The 21,396-nt window shown below is 48.9% G+C and overlaps 2 protein-coding genes across 3 annotated transcripts in view; one reads left to right on the top strand and one right to left on the bottom strand.

Moving 5' to 3' along the window:
* Positions 1–9,311, top strand: part of LOC142463215 (testis-expressed protein 47-like) — a 24,378-nt gene extending 15,067 nt beyond the window's left edge. Inside the window, exon 8 of the transcript XR_012787390.1 lies at positions 9,253–9,311. The gene's annotated coding sequence lies outside the window, so the exon portion shown is untranslated. The remainder of the gene's footprint in view (positions 1–9,252) is intronic.
* Positions 1–21,396, bottom strand: part of ARHGAP17 (Rho GTPase activating protein 17) — a 23,999-nt gene extending 2,603 nt beyond the window's left edge. Inside the window, exons 1-18 of one of the 2 annotated variants that reach the window (XM_075565674.1) lie at positions 21,205–21,396; positions 18,768–18,844; positions 17,204–17,315; positions 16,465–16,541; positions 15,563–15,674; positions 14,972–15,040; positions 13,626–13,707; positions 12,240–12,367; positions 10,911–11,022; positions 10,379–10,460; positions 9,281–9,361; positions 8,107–8,220; positions 7,056–7,147; positions 6,608–6,773; positions 5,922–6,146; positions 5,620–5,768; positions 4,351–4,950; positions 3,632–3,655 (exon numbers count right to left, since the gene is read on the bottom strand). In XM_075565674.1, the coding sequence (XP_075421789.1) occupies positions 3,633–3,655; positions 4,351–4,950; positions 5,620–5,768; positions 5,922–6,146; positions 6,608–6,773; positions 7,056–7,147; positions 8,107–8,220; positions 9,281–9,361; positions 10,379–10,460; positions 10,911–11,022; positions 12,240–12,367; positions 13,626–13,707; positions 14,972–15,040; positions 15,563–15,674; positions 16,465–16,541; positions 17,204–17,315; positions 18,768–18,844; positions 21,205–21,381 (2,478 nt within the window). In that variant the 5' untranslated portion in view covers positions 21,382–21,396 and the 3' untranslated portion in view covers position 3,632. The remainder of the gene's footprint in view (positions 1–3,631; positions 3,656–4,350; positions 4,951–5,619; positions 5,769–5,921; positions 6,147–6,607; positions 6,774–7,055; positions 7,148–8,106; positions 8,221–9,280; positions 9,362–10,378; positions 10,461–10,910; positions 11,023–12,239; positions 12,368–13,625; positions 13,708–14,971; positions 15,041–15,562; positions 15,675–16,464; positions 16,542–17,203; positions 17,316–18,767; positions 18,845–21,204) is intronic. The other variant, XM_075565673.1, reaches the window with a different exon arrangement.

Genomic DNA, 21,396 nt, shown 5'->3' with positions numbered 1-21,396 from the left:
GAGCAGAGAAAGAGCGAGCGAGAGCAGAGAAAGACCGAGCGAGAGCAGAGTAAGAGCGCAAGCAGAGAGAGAGCGCGAGCGAGCAGAGAGCGCATGCGAGCAGAGAGCGCACGCGAGCAGAAAAAGAGAGAGCGTGTGAGCAGAGAAAGATAGCACAGAGAAAGCAAAAAAGAAAAAAAAAGGAAGAAAAAAATGACACAAGGTATTATTAATAGTTTAGTACAGGCAGCGAGAGTAACTCAGAGGCCGCGCTTAGTAGGAACCGGTAATCCAAATCAATCCAGTCCCTTCTGGGAGATGTGGGGGGGATTTTTTCGTGTTCTATGGCCTTAAAGAAATACTGCATTCCATAAGTGATACATTATACTTTCCTTTGATTTTTTTATACGATTTATTTCACTTATTTTAAACCTCAAAAGGTAATGAAATTTTATTTCATACATAGCTGCAATGTTAAAATGACAATGTTTTTAGCATATGCACTGGGAGTGCAAATAGAGTACTTTGTATCTCATCCTCTATATCCCGTAATAGAGGCGTCATCAAAATTATTAGAAAGGACGTAAAATCAACGCCACATGGTTAATGAAACGATTGAGCAGCCATGGAAAGAAACTCTGTCCCTACACATACAGTACACCCCAATTTCCTGCTCCCCTTGCTGCATCTCGCTTTAAAAACCACACGTGGATAGAACCAAGACCCAGCAGTCATGTGGTCTGAAGCAGGAGGTTGTAATCTTAATGACTACCAAGAATCATGGAGGTAAAGGTTTACTCAAGGAATGATGGTAACACAGTAAATACAGTCCAGTGACTTAGTCTTAGAAAGTAATCCCAGGACTGGGATTGAAAAAAATCCAAATCCATGTTTAATGGATGGACATTAGTTGAACTTGAGGAACATATGTCCTTTTTTTTGTTTTAAATCAACCACATCTATTATGCAACTATATAATGCGGTATCCCAGAAATAAAGGTTGCTCCGGTTATAGGATTATAGTAAAATATTTGAGAATCGCACAGTATTAACACAATAGGCTAAATCGGGCATAAGCGAGGTAACTTTGGTTAGGCTGGTTATCCCAATCACCTCTACTCTGGGCAAAGTGTATTACCCAGGTATACGAAATTACACCAGACTGGGCCATACTAAACGGTGCCCCAATAGGGTTACCTACGCACAGGTCAAGTGAATACAAATCGGTAACGGGGACAAAGTGCATGAGCATCATTACACAAACCTGGGAACGTTTACCAAACAGCAGTATTTGTGCAGTTTCGTGTTCCAAGGCTTGAGAGCCACATCTCGGGAAAGAAGCAAGCCATACCCCAGCCCTTACCCGCATGCTGTAGTAGTAGTGAGTACAAACAAGCCTGGTTAGGGCCACGCACGGTTAGTAGCCAGTACACATGCACACCAGCGTGATTGAGGAGGGATTTAGTGAGCATTTCGGCCAATCGAATGCCTGGTTCCTTACCATGAAACCTTCCAATTTCAGAGCCTACTGATAAAGGCACATCAAACATCTGAATTGTTTAATAAAATTGTTTACAATTAGAAACATCTCGCTAGTCCCGCAGAATTATCAAGCTCTACTTCAGGGGAGGCCAACTCCAGTCCTCAAGGGCCATCAACAGGTCAGGTTTTCAGGATATCCCAGCTTCAGCACAGGTGGCTCAATCAGTCCCTGTTTCAGCACAGGTGGCTCAACCAGTGGCTGTGTCTTTGACTGTGCCACCTGTGCCGAAGCAGCGATATCCTGAAAACCTGACCTGTTGGGGGCCCCTGAGGACTGGAGTTGCCCCCCCCCCTGCTCTACTTCACCCACAATACAGCACAATGTCATTACTGCAGAGACCGCAATCTGAGATTGTTCTTGGAACAGTTTTTGCTTTAATCGGTAAACATTTTTCTATATGATATGGATGACTTTTAGGTAACATGTTAACCCATTGGCAGCCAGAGGGGCCTGCAACGCATTCTAGCAGCAACCGGCTTATTTAAGGGCTTTTTCTGAGATTTCATGGCTATGTTTCAAGATCAGCTAAAGTATTCAGCCATTGTCTAGAGCATTTTTATTAAAGTTTAAGAAAATAGCACCAGATTTATTAATAAAACAAACCTATAAAAGGCCATTTCATTTGTACCATCGGTAGCTCCGGTGCTATATTTGTCATTAATATTATAGCATTTGTGCTCTAAAGACTATTGGATAAATATCTTTTTTCCAACAGCGTCCTAATACATGCGGGCTGCAAATGCCGCCACACTTCCAAGGTTATCCATTAAGCTGCGATAGTGCCAATCGGGACACTTATCGCATGAAAACGCCTCGCGACTCCAAGAGCTTCCGTGCGATCGCGGCCCGCTCAGCACCATCACATCTTCATGAATAACTTTGTGTCTCCTCGGACCCGGCCAAGGCCTTGTCCCCGCGGCTGCGCACGCAACGGCGTGTGCGGCGCACGCAACGGCGTGTGCGGCGCACACAAAGCGCGCCCCTGTCACGGCCTGCAGGAAGCGTGATGACATTTTCAAAAGTCAAGATATTAGACTTTTGGCGCGGTGGCGGTTCAGCCAATGAGGGCAAACCAGCCGCGTGACGTCACGGCCGCGCCCCCCCCCCCCCCCGCCGCGAGTCGCCTGAAGTCCTTCAGATCGCTCGGATGCCGGGAACGAGCGTCGCGCACACTAAGGGCCGGAGCACAAGAGCAGGTATACGTACACTATGCATAGGTCGGAGAGACTTGGATTAGCACAAACCAGACCCCATATTAACCCTTTCCCTGCCAGGAGTGTCTGGGACAATGTGGGCAATGCTGGCTGGGTGTAATGCAGGAGGGGGTAAGGAGCAGGCATGCGGAAGAGCCTAGGTTATTACAAACAGCTGCTTTTCATGCAGTCGAACGCAAGCACCATCCACCGAGCAGGACGCCGCCGTCCGACACACCGGGGAGGAGACACCAGATCAGGAAACCTGCGTGTTTAAGGCACGGCGGGTCACCTCTCCCCAGGTGTAGCCCCCGCTCGGTTAGAAAGCTACGACATGCCAAATCCTTTAGTTGGTAGTGTGACGTTAGTCTCTGGCTCAGAAAAGGACGGGTGCACAGCTTTCAAGGAGGTTTATGGACTAGAGCAATTGGTAGCCAACTCCAGTCCTCAAGGGCCACCAACAGGTCAGGTTTTCAGGATATCCCTGCTGTTCAGCACAGGTGGTGCAGTCTTCGACTGAGCCACTGTTTGGGCCATCTGTACTGAAGCAGGGATATCCTGACCTGTTGGTGGCCCTTGAAGACTGGAGTTGGCCACCCCTGGACTAGAGCATGGTGAGTTATACCAAATGTGTGGATGTCCCCTCTGGCAGGGAAGCAGTTAACGGAATGGCTCATGTCCCATTTAGAGAAACTACCACTGCATTAATTTATCTTGCGGGTAAGGAAGGGGTTAAGCATCTCGTTCGCATTCAAGGCACGAGTCAGCGGTGGTGAGGGGAGCGACAGATTCCGGGGACCGGGTAATCTGGGGGCGGGTATGAAATGGGTGCGATGAGAGTGGAGGCAGCAAGGTGAACCAGGCAAAGCGTTCAATACAACACAGAGGCGGTGGATGGTGTCAGCCGTTTACAAACCTTAATACCGGTAACTTTCCCAACCTGTTGAAGGCACCACAGACAGATTCTATTAGGCAGCGTCATACACGCTGCATCCCGCGCAAACCTCCCCGCTCCTGCCCTTCCATCAACGGTGTCATGCTTACAGAAGCCGTTCCATAGGGTGGCATTTTAAGCAGCAGCCAAATGTTAGTCAGTGAAAATCTCTAATCCTTTATCTACCTAACCGAGAGAGATGCACCAACAGGGGTGGGAAACTCCAGTCACCAAGGGCCACCAACAGGTCAGGTTTTCAGGATATCCCTGCCTCGGTACAGGTGGCTCAATCAGTGGCTCAGTGGAAGACTGAGTCACTGATTGAGCCAACTGTGCTGAAGCAGGGATATCCTGAAAACCTGACCTGTTGGTGGCCCTTGAAGATTGGAGTTGCCCACCCCTGTTGTAACAACAGGTGGAAAACAATCTCTCAGTGTCGGTAAGTGTTTGAATTAAGTCTCTGTAATCCATTCAGAACTGTGAAACTAAACTCAACGGTCTGGGAAGAGTGAACACTTCGCTGCAGGGAGTGCCAGCAACACATTGCTTTGCATGTTACTATACAGCTCTGCATATGATCAGATTGCTTCCCACGTTATTACATTTCTGCGCAATGCGTTAGTGGCTCTTCGTGCAGCGAAGGTTTGACATCCGACCAGCGCGGATCCTGTAGCGTTCATCACGTCCTCGCCCTTACTCACCCGTGATGAGCTTTGAAGCAGTTGGTGGCGACGTCTCCGCTGCCGGATGCGAGGCAGGGGGCTGCGGTGGAGGGGGGATGCTAGGCCGGATCCGTGGCTTGGGGACAGGGCGCGGTCTGGGTAGTGTTCCAGTCTGTGGAGGCGAAGGCTGTGTCTGACCAGCCTCGTGGGCACCGGCCTGGAAGGTCGGCTGCTCAGCACTCGGGGGAGGCGTATCTGGGGGTGTTGGTGAGTGCGGGGGGCTGGAGGACTGATCCGTTGGAGTCTCGACAGAAAGTGCCACCGGTTGTATAGTGAATTTAGCCTGGGGTGGAGGTGTCGGCTGTGTTGGTGGCTGAGGAGGAGGGTGGCTGGGGGCTTGTATGAAGGGCTGGCTGGTGGAAAACCGTCGTGGAAGGGAACCATGTGAATATGCAGAGAAGGCCAAAGCCGCTCCTTGATTAGTGGTACTGCTTGGGGGAGAAGGATTCTGGGTGGTATTTTGTGGCTTGGGTGAGATGGTGGGTGGGGTGTTTGCTGCAATAGGCAAGCCCTGATTGACAGGCTGTACAGGAGGGGGGACCACTGGTTTTGGAGGCGCCGGGGCAGGTTTCTTGATAACTGCACACAAAACAAATAGGGTACGGGTTACTGAGCAGCCATTAGCGATCTGGAAGACACGCTTAGAACTATTTTAGGTGTAACACTATAGAAACAAGCTCCATGCACCGGAACATGGAACCTACGGGAAACATTCCCTTGTAACATATTTTATCATCTTCATTTCTGATGACCCATGCAATGTGTTTCACAGCTGTACTATAAAAAATGGGCAAGAACAATATGGCCGAAGAATATTTCAATAGAAATTGTGTACTGCTCAACAACGTCAGAGTTTTGTGACATTAGATTTTTTTATGTTAAATACTTAGAAACCATTATAATAATAATAAAAAAACAGCACGAGTTTCAAATCAGATGTGTAGGTAATATGGGACCCGACGGGCTTGTGTGCGTTACCCAGAGGTAGCCAACCCCAGTCCTCAAGGGCCACCTACAGGTCAGGTTTTCAGGACACCCCAGCCTCAGCACAGGTGGTGCCATCTTCGGCTGAGCCACTGATTGAGCCACCTGTGCTGAAGCAGGGATATCCTGAAAATCTGACCTGTTGGTGGCCCTTGAGGACTGGAGTTGGCTCCCCTGGTGTCATATCCAAGACGCCATTCTGCACGGCTAGGTTTCTAGGTCTTTACCCATCACTCCTCCTTCACAGAGAGGCAGAGAGCTTACCTCGTCTCATCGAGTGAGGACTGGGGTTGGCCGAGCCTTGTGCCGGAGCAATGACCAACTGGTTTGTGCTTCCCACGGGGGGCTGGTGGGCTCCGTTCCGTAGGGATGGGGGGGTCGTTGCAGTAGGTGGGTCTTTGGTCTTGAACATGCTGAGGGATCAAAACAGAGCAACCCATCACCACTTAAGAATGTGGGGCATTGTATAACTTTATAAATGTGAAGGGCTTTAAATCAAAACCCTGTTAACCATTACTTATAATGTACTATTGAGAGGCTTCTTCCCCATGACCTTTCCTCCTTACCTGGCCTCTTCATTCACTTGAGCGGGCACAGGATCTGCAGAGACTGCAGGTTGCACGGGTGCAGTAGCCGGAGTGCTGGCATCCAGCGTGGGCCCCGGGGGCTCAGCCTGGGTCCCACCTTCAGTGGGTGGGAGAGGCGGGTGGAACGCTGGCGAGGCGTGCTTCCGGGTTAAGGTGCCCCCTCGTCTTGGGTTCAAGTGGAACTCCAGCACTTTCATGCCGGTGCTGCAGAGAGAAGACGGCTTGAGCAAAATCTATGCGTGGGAAGAGGATGGTGGAAACCCCTGACAGATGTGGTCAATGTGGTACCAGAGATAGATTCAGGCGGGTAATCATCATCATTGTATTGGTGTTCATGAGAACAATGCGAAGTCTCATCTCCCCTGATCGTTTAGTATTGGGAATGTCCTTACTAAGTGTCTTAGAGCCGACTCTGCATTACCCAGAGTAAAATGGTTCCTATTGTGCAAAGGAAATGCATGCTTCTGCTGCCTACACAACAGCATTTTCTTTTCACCAATCCCATGGACAACCCAGATCTCATGGGACAACTATGGTGAGGATGTAACAACTGATGAGACCCTTTGTACTGGCGCTGGGGAGTTTAAGCTGCAGGTGAAGGGGCTATAATAAAAAGGACTCCCCTTCTATCTGTGACCTCGCACTGTGGTTTACTTAACACCCACCTCTCTTTCTTCAGGAGGTCTCCGTCCATCACCGCCATGCTCACGGGCCTCTTCCTCTCCATTGGTCCAAACTCATACACCATATCATTCCCAGTGTGGGACACGTGGTTGGGGTGCGTGATGGGCACAGCAGGGACAAAAGCCCCGGAAACATTGAAGTCCACCTCTGGTGAAAGAGAATGGAGGTGAGGAAGCATGGAGAGCATATGGTCACTTAGGCAAAGAGGTCTTCATATGCAATTTCAAATGACACATGAAGTGTAAAAGGCACTAACCAGTCGTACTGGTGATGAACATGGTGTCCAAACAAACCACTCCCACCTTTGCCAACCACGCAACAAGCTATTCATCAGTCAATCACAAGATGAAAATATCCACCAATGAGCAGACCAGGGGTAAGCCAAGTCAATATCTATAGATATAGACTGATGTACGGTTGACCTCTTACCACCAGTGAAGAACCAGTCTGCATGCTGGATAATGGGTTCAATGATCGTCATCACGTGAACAGACGTTGCAGCGGCCATTTCAGCCAGGGTTCTGCAAAAGGAAATACTTTATTGGACACGTGGAACGCCAGCAGTCAGTCAGTCTCCGGCAAGGAATTCCCACGGGAGCTTAAATCATTTATACATGGAGCTGTAATGTGAGCAGTGCATCAACTGACTTCCACAGAGGTCAGACCTCTGCAGGAAAGCCAAATGTGTGATATTACATGCCCCTAGTTTACATTTTGTGCAAATATCAACATGCCTTCAGTAGTTGGGTTACCATCAGATATCAGTCTCAGCCCATGGTATCCCCAATCCTGAATGTTGGGTTGTTTTAGTTATGGGGTACAACAGGAAGAAAGCCCTTTATAATACAGATTGTGAGACCATCCATAGGTCCAACATAAACCTTATTTGTATGTAGTGTAAATGGGCTGAGAACACAAGAAGAAATGATAGTGCAGAGATCAATATATTCTATTTATTCACAGAGGTGCGGATACGCAGAGCCACAGAGAAGTGACGTGGTTTGTTCAACATTACAAAGTAAAATAGTGTGTGTGTGTGTGTGTGTGTGTTAGTATTGGGTCAAATCCACAAGCTTGGATATCCAAGAGTAACACCCTAACCCCCACCGCCCCACCACACCACCACACCACGTTTATCAGATGCCTAATATCCATAAAAGATAATAAGCCACTACAAGAAGCCTACAAAGAACCCAATTTCCTCCCTGACTTCAAGACCATTCCACGATCCTTTATAATGGAACTATAAAGCGCCTGAATTAATTTTGGGGGGAGTCGTTTCAGCCTGAGAAGCTCTTACAATAATTAGTTGGTAGCAGAGAAGCAAACATGTGCCACAGTGACAAAGTCACACAATAACATCTCATACCAAGGAGAACATTGGGAACGGGACAGTGGGAAGAGCGCTTTAGTCTGCGGGGGGATAGACGGTTGGCCTTATAGAGGTGAGCGGTAACACATTGGGGTTTTTGATGCTCACCCTTCATGCTTTGCCCACAGCAGGTTGGGACCCAATACAATGGCGATGTTGCTGGGAGTCATCTTGTTAATGTCGCTGCTATGACTCAGCTTGGCCAGGAACTTGACTAGATACCTGAAAGAGAAGCAGCAATGGTGTTTCCTGCAGATTGGTTAAAGTAACAAGTAACCAGCAGGCTGATGCCTTGCAGTGATGAGCAATAAGGGTCCCTGCAAAGTTCCTGCTTGGAAATTAACTTTCTACCTGCCTCTCTGCCAAAAAAAAAAAAGTAATACCACAATATATCAGTTTACGTTGCACAGAAAGTAATAGATTTTTTCTTTCTTGTATAACACCGACAGTGTACTCAGCACTATACATAGAATTCTTTGGCGGCGCATGTGCTTGTCCCGCAGAGCTTACAATCTAGATTTTTGGTGCCTGAGGCACATGGGGAAAAAAAAGACTCACCCGAGGAGCTGACACCGAGGAGGCGCAGAGAGATAAGCCGAGATCACATTGTGTGTGAGAGGCCTTGGTAGGAAGTGTAAACACACGCTTGTGTATTTCTAACCAGCATATTATTAACCCTGTCATACCTCCTCCTCTTAAACAAGAGTTCACTGGACTTACTGGTTGCCTTATTTCAGGGGTGTGCAAACGGGAGGGGGGGGCGCAAGATTTTCCAGGGTGGGCGGTTGCAGAGGCCCCCCGCTCTTCCCCAAGGCATTTAAATTAAATGCAGAGGGGATCGATTGAGGCCTCTGCAACGTCCCTTACATTTTCTTCAGCGACGTGTCATTTGACGCTGAAGATAAGGTAAGGAGGGGGTGGGGATTGGAGAGCAGGCAGGGGGGCGCAGGCAGGGGGGCGCAGGCAGGGAAAGTTTGCGCACCCCTGCCTTATTTCAACTACAATTATTATGTCTCTGTGTAACAGGGGCGGCCAACTGCAGTTCTCAAGGACCACCAACAGGTCAGGTTGCAGGATATCCCTGCTTCAGCACAGGTGATGCAGTAGAAGACAGACACCGATTCAGCCACCTGTGCTGAAGCAGAGATATCCTGAAAAGCTGACCTTTGAGGACTGGAGTTGCCCACCCCTGCAATGTAACATGTTTTTCTGGACAGGTATGGACTTCATTGAAATTTTTCTTTCGTGTGACAGGGATCTGCCTCTCCCCGGGTTACTCTACCTGAAGTTTTCCAGGTTGGCTTTGGGCAGTTTCTGACACACGACCCACAGCGCCTGCAGCTTGGAATTCTGGTCCTGTATGCTGCACAGTAAAGTTGGGGAGAAGAAGTCACATGGAGAACAAGCCTGGCTCATCGTGTGCCAGTTCATTTGCAAAGCAATTCTTTGGCGGCCTCGCTCACAAGCAAAGGTTTAAAAGTGCAGCAGCATCTTAACTAGAACTGCAATCGGGTCATTGTTATTTTTAGCATTTGTTTCATAATCCAAGTAAAATAAAAACTTCTCAACTTGGCACCCCAAAGCCTGATTCCAAACCGCACATATATGAATATTACCGAGTATACAGTATGCAAGGCTTATTCCTGCGAGTTTCCTTTGCAGTGGGCGGCTGAATTACTAAGCAATTTAACAATAAATTAAAATCCCACAGTGTGAGCACATTCACATGCCTCAGACAGGTCTGTAGCCCCATTATCTCTTAGCAAACCGTGCTTCCACTGCAGCCAGGGATTCTGGGTAATGACATGCAACTTATATAGGGAGTCACTACTTTTTATTCATTTTAAAGCAATTTAAGAAACAAGGAGCTGGACAATTTTTAGGGTCAGCATAAACACTATTTTGCTTTAATATTACTTTAATCGAAACCTACAGCTGACGGAGGGAGAAATAACGATAGCGAGACTGTTTAAAAGCCGCATATTAAAACCTTTTGGGCTGATAGAATAGCCATGAGATGCAAATTGGAAAACCAAACCCAATAGAATGTGCGGTCTGTCGCCACTTTGTGGTCATCAGGCAAACTGCAGGTCTTTTTTTGCCACATATTAGACATGGGGGGGCTAACTTTAGTCTTCAAGGGCCACCAACAGGTCGGGTTTTCAGGATATCCCTGCTTCAGCACAGGTGGGTCAATCAGTGGCTCAGTCGAAGACTGTGCTGTAGCAGGGATATCCTGAAAACCTGACCTGTTGGTGGCCCCTGGGGGACTGGAGTTGAGCACCCTTGCATTAGACCATTCACAGCTGAAGCGGTTTTCAACGTCAGTGAGAGGCCGAGACCCCATTAAGTGTGGCCATCATTCCCAAAGTTTCCTTACTTTCCAGCCTGATTCCATTCCTCATAGAGGCTGAAAGTCATCAGAGGCTCCGGCAGTTCCCGCAGATAGGACTTCAAAGCACCTGCACAGAAGACAAGGGACCCACTCATTCAGACTGTAAGCTCTTGAGGTCCTGTCCTGATTTTCAAGTGAAAACCCATTAAATCCATTGAATGTGCCATGAGTTTACAGTCAATCTACTGGGATCCACTCAATCTTATCCTAAACCCCTCGCACACTCAACAAATTGAAGTGATGTATTGCAATTGCACTCAATGTGAGTGCAAGCTCTTGGAACTCAGCTCCTTGCTTTTGTGGAACGTTAATAGCTCTTGCTCAGTCAACGTATGAATGCTGCATGGAGGGGTCGGTTTAAGAGTACACGCAATCAAGAGCAAATCAAAGTGTTCCCTTTAATCAGGGTGCAAAAGGAGGGCTAGAACCAAGAACTGCACCCTCCAAAGTGAGAGGGAGACCGTGCGCCAGAGTTGGGCGGCTGGATAAACTCCCATGCTAGCCAATGATAACCCACCTGCCACAGCGTGTGGGTCCGAGTAGAACTCCTCCAGCTGAGAGGCGGAACAGTCCAGTGCGGCTTTCAGCTTCTTCAGTTTGGAGGCTCCGGCTGCAATCCTGAACAAACCCTGCAAGAGGTCACAGGTTAAAGGTCACAGGTCAGGCACCATGAGTAGCAGCATCCAATTATACACTGGGGATGGGCTGCTCTGTATAATTAAATATGGGAATCGGCTGTGAAAAAAACTGCCAGAATCTTACAAAAGGACAGTCTTATATCAAGATACATCAATGTCTTTGATAGATCGATCGATAGATAGATATATATATCCTATCAACTGTAAATATTACTGTATGTTCATTTGCATGTCTTAGACAGGTCTGCAACCCTGTCTTTACCCATTATCGCCCAGCATACAGCGCTTCCACTGCAGCAAGGGATTCTGGGAAATGACATGCAAATGAGCACTCAGTGCCACCTTTTGTCTCACGCTCGTATTACACAAGCAAATCCTCAAGCCAATGCATTCTGTTTTAAACACAGCTTTTAAACAGAGGCTGGGATGAGATGCAAAGCCATTAAACCCACTCACAGACATGTTTCAACCTTGATGGGTATCATCAGTGTGAGGTTGGTTGTAATGGCTAAGCTGGCTATATATATATATATCTATATATATATATATATATATGGGGAGTGGGATAGGGGAGGAATGTCACAAAATCACTTTACTGCTCAGGCTTTCTGTACTTGATCCACTGTCCGAAAGGACTAATTAAAGCAGCAATACTATTTCCCCCTTTTTATTTATTTTCCTTATGTGTATATGTAAAGTGTGCGGAAACGTATCATTCTACATTCTTACCTACGCTGGCAATCGTTTTCTGCTCCTGTTATAAATCTGTCAAAATCCTGACTGTGTGCCTAACAATGGCTGCCTTTCAGTTTCAATCCTTCAGTCAGTGTAAAGCAGCAGCTACAATGTATCCTTCTATATATTGTTACAGTGTGCAGTTCAAACTGCTGGGAACATTGGCAACAAATGATCACAAACAGGAAAGTGTTGCAAAGATCTTGCCCTGCTGGGGAGGTGGGCTAAATAAATCAATGGATGTTTTAAAACTCATTAAAAATGGCATTGAGTCGAATATATATATTTTTTTTTAAAGTCACTTTTCTAATACTACAAAAATTGATTTAAAAAAAACCCCCCATAAGATTTCACGTTTTGCTGCTTTAAAATAAAATGTATATTTGACAGGAAAAATATATTATATATTAAAAAAAAAAAAAAAAATGATGATAAGGAAAGCTCATTAATGCCCATAATTGTATATACACTACCTCTTCCTTCATGCCGGTCTCCAGCAGCATCATTACACAGGCTTCAATTGGCAACGCAATATCTCGCCCACTGCGCTTCAAGTGTTCCTCCAACGCAGTGCCAAACGCCGGCTTCTCTGTCCACTTATCTAAGGAGTTTATCAGAGCATTCAAGGAGAGAGACAGCATGGGACAGGAGGAAGAGTAGGGGAGAGAAGGAAGAGAAGGTAGAGGGGAGAGAAGGAGGGGAGAGAGGAAGAGGGGGGGAGGGGAGAGAGGAAGAGGGGGGAGGGTAGAGAGGAAGAGGGGGGAGAGAGGAAGAGAAAGAAGGGAGGGGAGAGAGTGGGGGAAGAGAAAGAAGGGAGGGGGGGAAGAGAAAGAAGGGAGGGGGAAGTGAAAGAAGGGAGGGGGAAGAGAAAGAAGGGAGGGGAGAGGGGGGGAAGAGAAAGAAGGGAGGGGAGAGGGGGGGAAGAGAAAGAAGGGAGGGGAGAGGGGGGAAGAGAAAGAAGGGAGGGGGAAGAGAAAGAAGGGAGGGGGGGAAGAGAAAGAAGGGAGGGGAGAGGGGGGAGAGAGAAAGAAGGGAGGGGAGGGGGGGGAGAGAAAGAAGGGAGGGGAGGGGGGGGAGAGAAAGAAGGGAGGGGAGAGGGGGGGAAGAGAAAGAAGGGAGGGGAGAGGAGGAAGAAGGGAGGGGAGAGGAGAGGAGGAAGAGGAAGAAGGAAGGGGAGAGGAGGAAGAGGAAGAAGAGGAGAGGCGGAAAAGTAAGAAGAGGGGAGAAGAAGAAGAGAGGCGGAAGAGGAAGAGAGGGGAGAGGCGGAAGAGGAAGAGAGAGGAGAGACGGAAGAGGAAGGAGGAGGGAGAGGAATGGGAGGGGAGAGGAATGGGAGGGGAGAGGAAGGGGCGAGCAGGGTAAATAAGAGGGATACAAAGAGAGAGGGGAAACGGTATGAGATTGGTGGGATGAGATGGAGAAAGGAGGCGAGATAAGGAGGCGAGATGAGAAGACAATAGAAAGAAAAAGAGAGACAAGGAGAGACAAGGAGAGAAACAGTCAGACACCAAGAGAAGAAATGAATAAATGTACAGAAAGAGAGGAAATAAAGAGAACAGTGGAAGATGAGATCGAATGAGAAGAAACGAACAAGAAAAGATGTGGAGAGGACAGACAGAGGGAGAGAAAGCCATCGATAGCGCCACAAACAGCAGAGCAGCCCTGGAAGCAACAGCCAGAGTGTGTAAGAAGACAGCAGCAGGGTAGGAAGCCCGGGTGATCTCAAGACACTGCCCTGTGATTCCCTAAATCTTAACCATAGAGTCAGAAACACATAGATAATACGTATAGAAAAAAGAGAGACAGCACCAAGCTGCAGCCGGGAGTGTGCGAGAAGAGGGCGAGCGGCAGGACTTTACCTTGCTGGGCCTGGATTTCGGGCAGTGCCTTTTCTAAGACAGCTAGTGCTTTTCTATGGTAATCTGCTTGTGCTTCTAACAACTGAAGACAGAACCCACACAGAAACAAAACACAATGAGTATACGGACACGTGAGGCGAGGCGCGCGCTCTGCAAGAAAGCAGCCACTCCATCCCAGAGGGCGACTTTTCTTGCATGTGTGATGATGGCTTTTACAAGCAGTGATCGAAGTGCGATGCCACAAAGGAGTACAGAGTACCACAATGAAGGGGCCTATGCATCAAGGCAATTTGGGTGCAAAAATATGGCTTTTTCATCCTGCATCTATATAGCAAAGAACTTTTGTGCCACCTTTACCCTGCGTTCCCCAGCTTGCACCTTGGGGAGAGTCAGTTGGAGGAGTTGGAGGAGTTGGGGGGAGTTACATGGTGCACAAATTATAATGAGATGTATCACATTCTACGTCCCTGCCCCAGCTTGCACCTTGGGGAGAGTCAGTAGGAGGAGATGGGGGAGTTACATGGGGCACAGATTATAATGAGATGTATCACATTCTGCGTCTCTGCCACAGCTTGCACCTTGGGGAGAGTCAGTAGGAGGAGTTGGGGAGAGTTACATGGGGCACAGATTATAATGAGATGTATCACATTCTGCGTCTCTGCCCCAGCTTGCACCTTGGGGAGAGTCAGTAGGAGGAGTTGGGGGGAGTTACATGGCGCACAGATTATAATGAGATGTATCACATTCTGCGTCTCTGCCACAGCTTGCACCTTGGGGAGAGTCAGTAGGAGGAGTTGGGGGGAGTTACATGGTGCACAGATTATAATGAGATGTATCACATTCTGCGTCTCTGCCCCAGCTTGCACCTTGGGGAGTCAGTAGGAGGAGATGGGGGGAGTTACATGGTGCGCAGATTATAATGAGATGTGTCACATTCTGCGTCTCTGCCCCAGCTTGCACCTTGGGGAGAGTCAGTAGGAGGAGATGGGGGGAGTTACATGGTGCACAGATTATAATGAGATGTATCACATTCTGCGCCTCTGCCCCAGCTTGCACCTTGGGGAGAGTCAGTACATCAGACCCAATTACAAAGAGTTTGCTCCTGACGTATAAAAGGATTAGCCCACCAGGTCACAGTATCACTGCTTTTTGTTGTTATATAGCACTTCAGCCACTACTTCTAAGCCTCAGTGATTATGCACATGGTGAGAGGGGAATGGTGGAGCAGACGGCCGCAGTGGGACTGGTACTTAACCCCTTCACTACCAGAGGAACCAGCAAACGCCGTGCACAACCGAGCAATGCGTCCCAGAACACTGCACCGATAACCTCGCTACCAAACTCACCGTGACAAAGTATCGGCCGTATTCCCCTTCTCTGGAGATGAAGTTGTACATATCGGCCGCTAGCTGGTCCTGCAGAGAAGGGAGAAATTAAGATGGTATTTAGGGATCCATTTAACCTCTTTGTTGCTGGATGGGTTAAAAATATAGAGCAACTTAGTAGGCGTTTTATTTTTTTACAAACCATTTATTTTTCACACCCAGAAACAAGATTTGCAAACCCCTCAACTGAAAAATGTTTGCAGGATCAAAAGGTGTGTGTGTGAGACACACACACACACACGTTATCCTATGTACACTGCCAGCTTTCTCTGGTGCAACACACACACACACACACACCTGTGTTACCCTATGTACACTGCCAGCTGTCTCCGGCGCACGCGCGCACATACACACGTTACCCTATGTACACTGCCAGCTGTCTCCGGCACACACACACACACGTGTTACTCTATGTACACTGCCAGCTGTCTCCGGCACACACACACACACACACACACGTGTTACTCTATGTACACTGCCAGCTGTCTCCGGCACACACACACACACGTGTTACTCTATGTACACTGCCAGCTGTCTCCGGCACACACGCACCTTGCATTGTTCCACCTTGTTGCCAGCTTCATCCATCTCCTCCTTCAAATAGTCGATCTTCCCGGGCTGCACCTGGAAGTTCGCACCGGAGGATTTCTGCGCCTGGTTCCACCTGCAAACGAGACGCGCACTGAACGCTCTGAGCCTGCCCCTGCACGGCTGCGCTAGGAGCGGGTTTCAGCTACAGCCTAGTGCAGGGGTTCTCAACCTTCTCACCCACAGGGCACCTATTGAGAGGCTCCTATTGCCAGGGTGCCCCATCTCATCATCACATCTCTTTACCGTTCAAAGAAAAATGAAAATATGTATTTTATTACAATCTAATTACAATGACCGTGTTCTCATAATTTACTGTAAATGTAAAATTCTGGGTTTTCTGTTATTTTAAATGTAATGCAAAATCTTTCTTTGCAATAAATTCATAAAACATTGCAGCATTCGGGTTGATGCACTATAAGCAAATCGTTTTTTCACAGGGAACCCTTGAAGTTACTCTCCGGCACCCATGGGTGACACTGTTCCCTGGTTTACTTCCACAATTACTAACCAGATCATATTCGGTGTCACCATAACCAAGTCGCACAACTTCTTGAGCAAACACATTTATTACAGGTTGTTCAACTTTTGGTTTCTAAAAACTGTCTAGAAAAAGGTATTTTGTTGGAGTTGAGAACCACTGGTGTAAGGGGATTTAAGGAATAGGATCAAGTTGCCTTTATTAGCACCCACATCTGCCACTGGCAGGTCAAGGTTCCCCTCTCGTCAACAGGACGAGGACACGTCTCCTCGCTCCTCGATAAGGCAAAGACCCCCACTTCCCGCCACCCCCCTTGACAAAGTATGGACCCCCCCTCCCACCGTCTCCTCTTCCCTTGACCATCCAGGAACCCCCCTCTTCTCACCTGGCTCGTGCCGAATCCCAGTCTAGCACCAGTTTGGCCAGTTGTTTCCGCAGCTTCTGGATGTTGGGGATTTCTGACTGCGGGGGCACAAGACCGAAACGTCACAAGGACTGGCGAGAGATCGCTGCTCCAGTACTCGGTACTCAGAGCAGGAAGAAGGTTCTTACACGGTGAAACCTAAATGACCCACATGTAACAGCGTTGGTGGCAAATCTACAAGAACAAGGCCTGTGGCCGATTTCTCTCTACACCTGGGGGAGGCAACAATTCAACGGGCCCTAGGTCACCTGCGCCTGTCTAAGCTGGGACCAACAGACTATGTCCCACGGTCACCATGTAGTGCAGGGGTGCGCAAACGTTACAATTCGCATCCACCTGTCTGCGATCCCCCCGCCCTCTCCTTACCTGCTCTCAGGCTTCGCGTCATATGACGCGTTGCCATTTGACGCCACGCTATCATGGTGACGTGTCGCCAAAAAGCCGGCTGAGAGCAGGTAAGGGAAGTTGCTGAGGCCGTACGCCTCCCCCGGCATTTAATTTACATGTTTGGGGGAAGAGTGCAGGGCCTCTGCAGCCGCCACGCCCCCCTAGAAAATCCCACACCCCAGTTTGCGCACCCCTGATTTAGTGGGCGGGACGAGAGTGGGATACAGGCCCTTTCTTTCCTCAATTGTGCATCCTCTGGAAGAGGCAGTGCAGATGCACAGAAATGGACCATGGTTTGAGGAGACAGACTTACTTCTGCAAGCTGGATTAATGGCTCGAGGATGTCTTTCTCGATCTGGACCTCGTGCTGAGAGAGTTCCTGTGCCAGTCGCTGTTCTGCGTCCCCACATGAATACAACGTCTTGCTATAAAACAAGAGGGACGTTACCCCCATCATCCCCTGCAGCCAGCTTTATTAGTACTCTGCAGATCAATACTGTGACTTCACAAACATTGGGTTCTGAAATGTAGGCAATAAAGGCACTGCTCAAGTCCTGCTTCAGTGACCCAAGTGTTCCCGTATGTCATGTGAAAAAATGAAGTAAATATAGTATTCTTATATAGTAAATGAGGTTGAAAAAAAGACATGCGTCCATCAAGTTCAACCTGTGCTCAATTTAGACAACAGAATTTAGACACTCTCCATGGGTAATGAATTCCACACTGTAACTGCCCTTACTGTAAAGAATCCTTTCCTTTGTTGCTGATGAAATCTCCTTTCCGCCAACCTTAAGGGATGCCCGAGTCCTTTGTACTGCCCTTGGGATAAATAGTTCTTTTGAAAGCTCCCTGTACTGTCCACGAATATATTTGTATATAGTTATCATATCCCCTCTTAGACGCCTCTTTTTTCTTAAGTAAATAAATCTAATTTAGCTAGCCTCTCCTCATAAGTTAGATTGTCCATCCCCTTTACTAATTTGGTGGCTCTTCTCTGCACTCGCTCCAGTTCCATAACGTATTTTCTAAGTAGTGGAGCCCAAAATTGTACTCCATATTCAAGATGTGGTCTTACTAATGCTTAATAAAGGGGCATAATTATGTTTACTTCCCTTCCATCCATTGCCCGTTTAATGCAAGATAAGATCTTGTTTGCCTTTGCAGCTACTGCATGACTTTGGGCACTATTGCTAAGCCTGCTGTCTACAAGCACTCCTAAATCCTTCTCCATCAAGGATTCCCTCAATTTATCCCCATTTAATTTGTAAGTCGCCTGTTTATTCTTGCATCCCAAATGCATAACCTTTCATTTACCTGCCCAAGTTTCCAATCCCTCCAAGTCCTTCTGGAGAGAAATTACATCCTGCTCTGATTCTACTACCTTACACAATTTAGTATCATCAGCAAAGATGGAGACTTTGCTCTCGATGCCAACCTCATGGTCATCAATAAACAAGTTAAAAAGCAGGGGTCCCAGTACCGATCCCGGGGTACTCCACTCACGACTTTAGCCCAACCTGTAAAGGTTCCATTTATGACAACCCTCTGTTGTCTGTCCTTCAACCAGTTTTCAATCCAGGTGCATATATTATTACTGAGTCCAATTTGCTTTATTTTGTACACCAACCTCTTGTGTGGAACCGTATCAAAAGCCTTTGCAAAATCTAAGTAGACCTCATCAACTGCATTACCCTGGTCTAAATTCCTACCTACCTCCTCAAAGAAACAAATAAGGTTAGTTTGGCATGATCTATCCTTCTAATGTGTTCCTTTTAATTTTTTCAATGCAATGCTGGATGGAAAAGTTCAAAAGGGAATGGTTCTGAAAGGCACAACACACACACCTTACAGAGTCAGCAACAAGAGCAGGAACTTACCCCAAAAGGGTGTCATCACTGAGCTGAGCGCACCCGTCCTGCATGGACTGCGACGCACCCATGAGAGGGAGCTTCCTCTGCAGAAATCAGAATGCACAAAAACAGTGGGGAATTATATAATGACAAACACTGCGTCTGTGTGCATCATTTCATGTACAGGTATAAAGCCCCCATTATATGGGTTACGGGCATACCCCGGTTTAAGGACACTCACTTTAAGTACACTCGCGAGTAAGGCCATATCGCCCAATAGGCAAACGGCAGCTCGCGCATGCGCCTGTCAGCACGTCCTGCACAGCAATACCGGCTCCCTACATGTACCAAAGGTGTGCGCAAGCGGGGAGACTATAGAGCCTGTTACACACGCGTTATTTACATCAGTTATGCACGTATATAACGATTGCAGTACAGTACATGCATCGATAAGTGGGAAAAGGTAGTGCTTCACTTTAAGTACATTTTCGCTTTACATACATGCTCCGGTCCCATTGTGTACGTTAATGCGGGGTATGCCTGTATATAGGTTCCAGTTCAGATTATAGCGGCTGCACAGGAATCAGACCCTCTGCCCGGTTCATGCCAGCGCTGCACAGGAATCAGACCCTCTGCCCGGTTCATGCCAGCGCTGCACAGGAACCAGACCCTCTGCCCGGTTCATGCCAGCGCTGCACAGGAATCAGACCCTCTGCCCGGTTCATGCCAGCGCTGCACAGGAATCAGACCCTCTGTACTGCCCGGTTCATGCCAGCGCTGCACAGGAATCAGACCCTCTGCCCGGCTCATGCCAGCGCTGCACAGGAATCAGACCCTCTGCCCGGTTCATGCCAGCGCTGCACAGGAATCAGACCCTCTGTACTGCCCGGTTCATGCCAGCGCTGCACAGGAATCAGACCCTCTGCCCGGCTCATGCCAGCGCTGCACAGGAATCAGACCCTCTGCACTGCTCGGTTCATGCCAGCGCTGCACAGGAATCAGACCCTCTGCACTGCCCGGTTCATGCCAGCGCTGCACAGGAATCAGACCCTCTGCACTGCTCGGTTCATGCCAGCGCTGCACAGGAATCAGACCCTCTGCACTGCCCGGTTCATGCCAGCGCTGCACAGGAACCAGACCCTCTGCACTGCCCGGTTCATGCCAGCGCTGCACAGGAATCAGACCCTCTGCTCGGTTCATGCCAGCGCTGCACAGGAATCAGACCCTCTGCTCGGTTCATGCCAGCGCTGCACAGGAATCAGACCCTCTGCCCGGTTCATGCCAGCGCTGCACAGGAATCAGACCCTCTGCCCGGTTCATGCCAGCGCTGCACAGGAATCAGACCCTCTGCCCGGTTCATGCCAGCGCTGCACAGGAATCAGACCCTCTGCCCGGTTCATGCCAGCGCTGCACAGGAATCAGACCCTCTGCCCGGTTCATGCCAGCGCTGCACAGGAATCAGACCCTCTGCACTGCCCGGTTCATGCCAGCGCTGCACAGGAATCAGACCCTCTGCACTGCTCGGTTCATGCCAGCGCTGCACAGGAATCAGACCCTCTGCTCGGTTCATGCCAGCGCTGCACAGGAATCAGACCCTCTGCCCGGTTCATGCCAGCGCTGCACAGGAATCAGACCCTCTGCCCGGTTCATGCCAGCGCTGCACAGGAATCAGACCCTCTGCCCGGCTCATGCCAGCGCTGCACAGGAATCAGACCCTCTGCACTGCCCGGCTCATGCCAGCGCTGCACAGGAATCAGACCCTCTGCCCGGTTCATGCCAGCGCTGCACAGGAATCAGACCCTCTGCCCGGTTCATGCCAGCGCTGCACAGGAATCAGACCCTCTGCACTGCTCGGTTCATGCCAGCGCTGCACAGGAATCAGACCCTCTGCACTGCTCGGTTCATGCCAGCGCTGCACAGGAATCAGACCCTCTGCACTGCTCGGTTCATGCCAGCGCTGCACAGGAATCAGACCCTCTGCACTGCTCGGTTCATGCCAGCGTTGCACAGGAATCAGACCCTCTGCACTGCCCGGTTCATGCCAGCGCTGCACAGGAATCAGACCCTCTGCACTGCCCGGTTCATGCCAGCGCTGCACAGGAATCAGACCCTCTGCCCGGTTCATGCCAGCGCTGCAAAGGAATCAGACCCTCTGCACTGCCCGGTTCATGCCCCCACGTGAAGAACAGAAGTGCTCAGGTTCCATCCTTGTGAGCGTTTCTTTGTGTCTCCCAGTTACACTCTTTGTATAACAATGTTCCCTGTGTTCCCCGCTATAACCGTCTCACTGTCAGAATGAGAGCGCTGGGATTCCCTGTGCCTGCTGCTCTATGCCTCCCGGTTACATTGTTTATGCATCAGATGTTCAGGTCCCCAGGGTATGTCGCTCTACGGTTACAGTTGCTGTGCTCGCCACCCATACCTTTACGCCTATAGGCTCTGCTCCCAGGCCTCCCAAACTTACATATCTCTTGTCTGTGTCCGTGCCCGGCTGCCCCTGCAAACAGCCCAGGAGCTTCTTGTGCGCATTGTGACAAACCATTCTGACCGTGTCCAGGCGTCTCTCGATCTGCAACACAGCACAAAGACTACTCAACAGATATCCACCATGTACCCGCGTCCGGAATATACCAGGGTGCATCACATATACAGTAGA

Source organism: Ascaphus truei, chromosome 11 (genome assembly GCF_040206685.1).
Source record: "Ascaphus truei isolate aAscTru1 chromosome 11, aAscTru1.hap1, whole genome shotgun sequence".
NCBI classification, from domain to species: Eukaryota; Metazoa; Chordata; class Amphibia; order Anura; family Ascaphidae; genus Ascaphus; species Ascaphus truei.
Note: the sequence above shows the minus strand (reverse complement) of the source record. Positions and strands in the feature narration are given on the sequence as shown.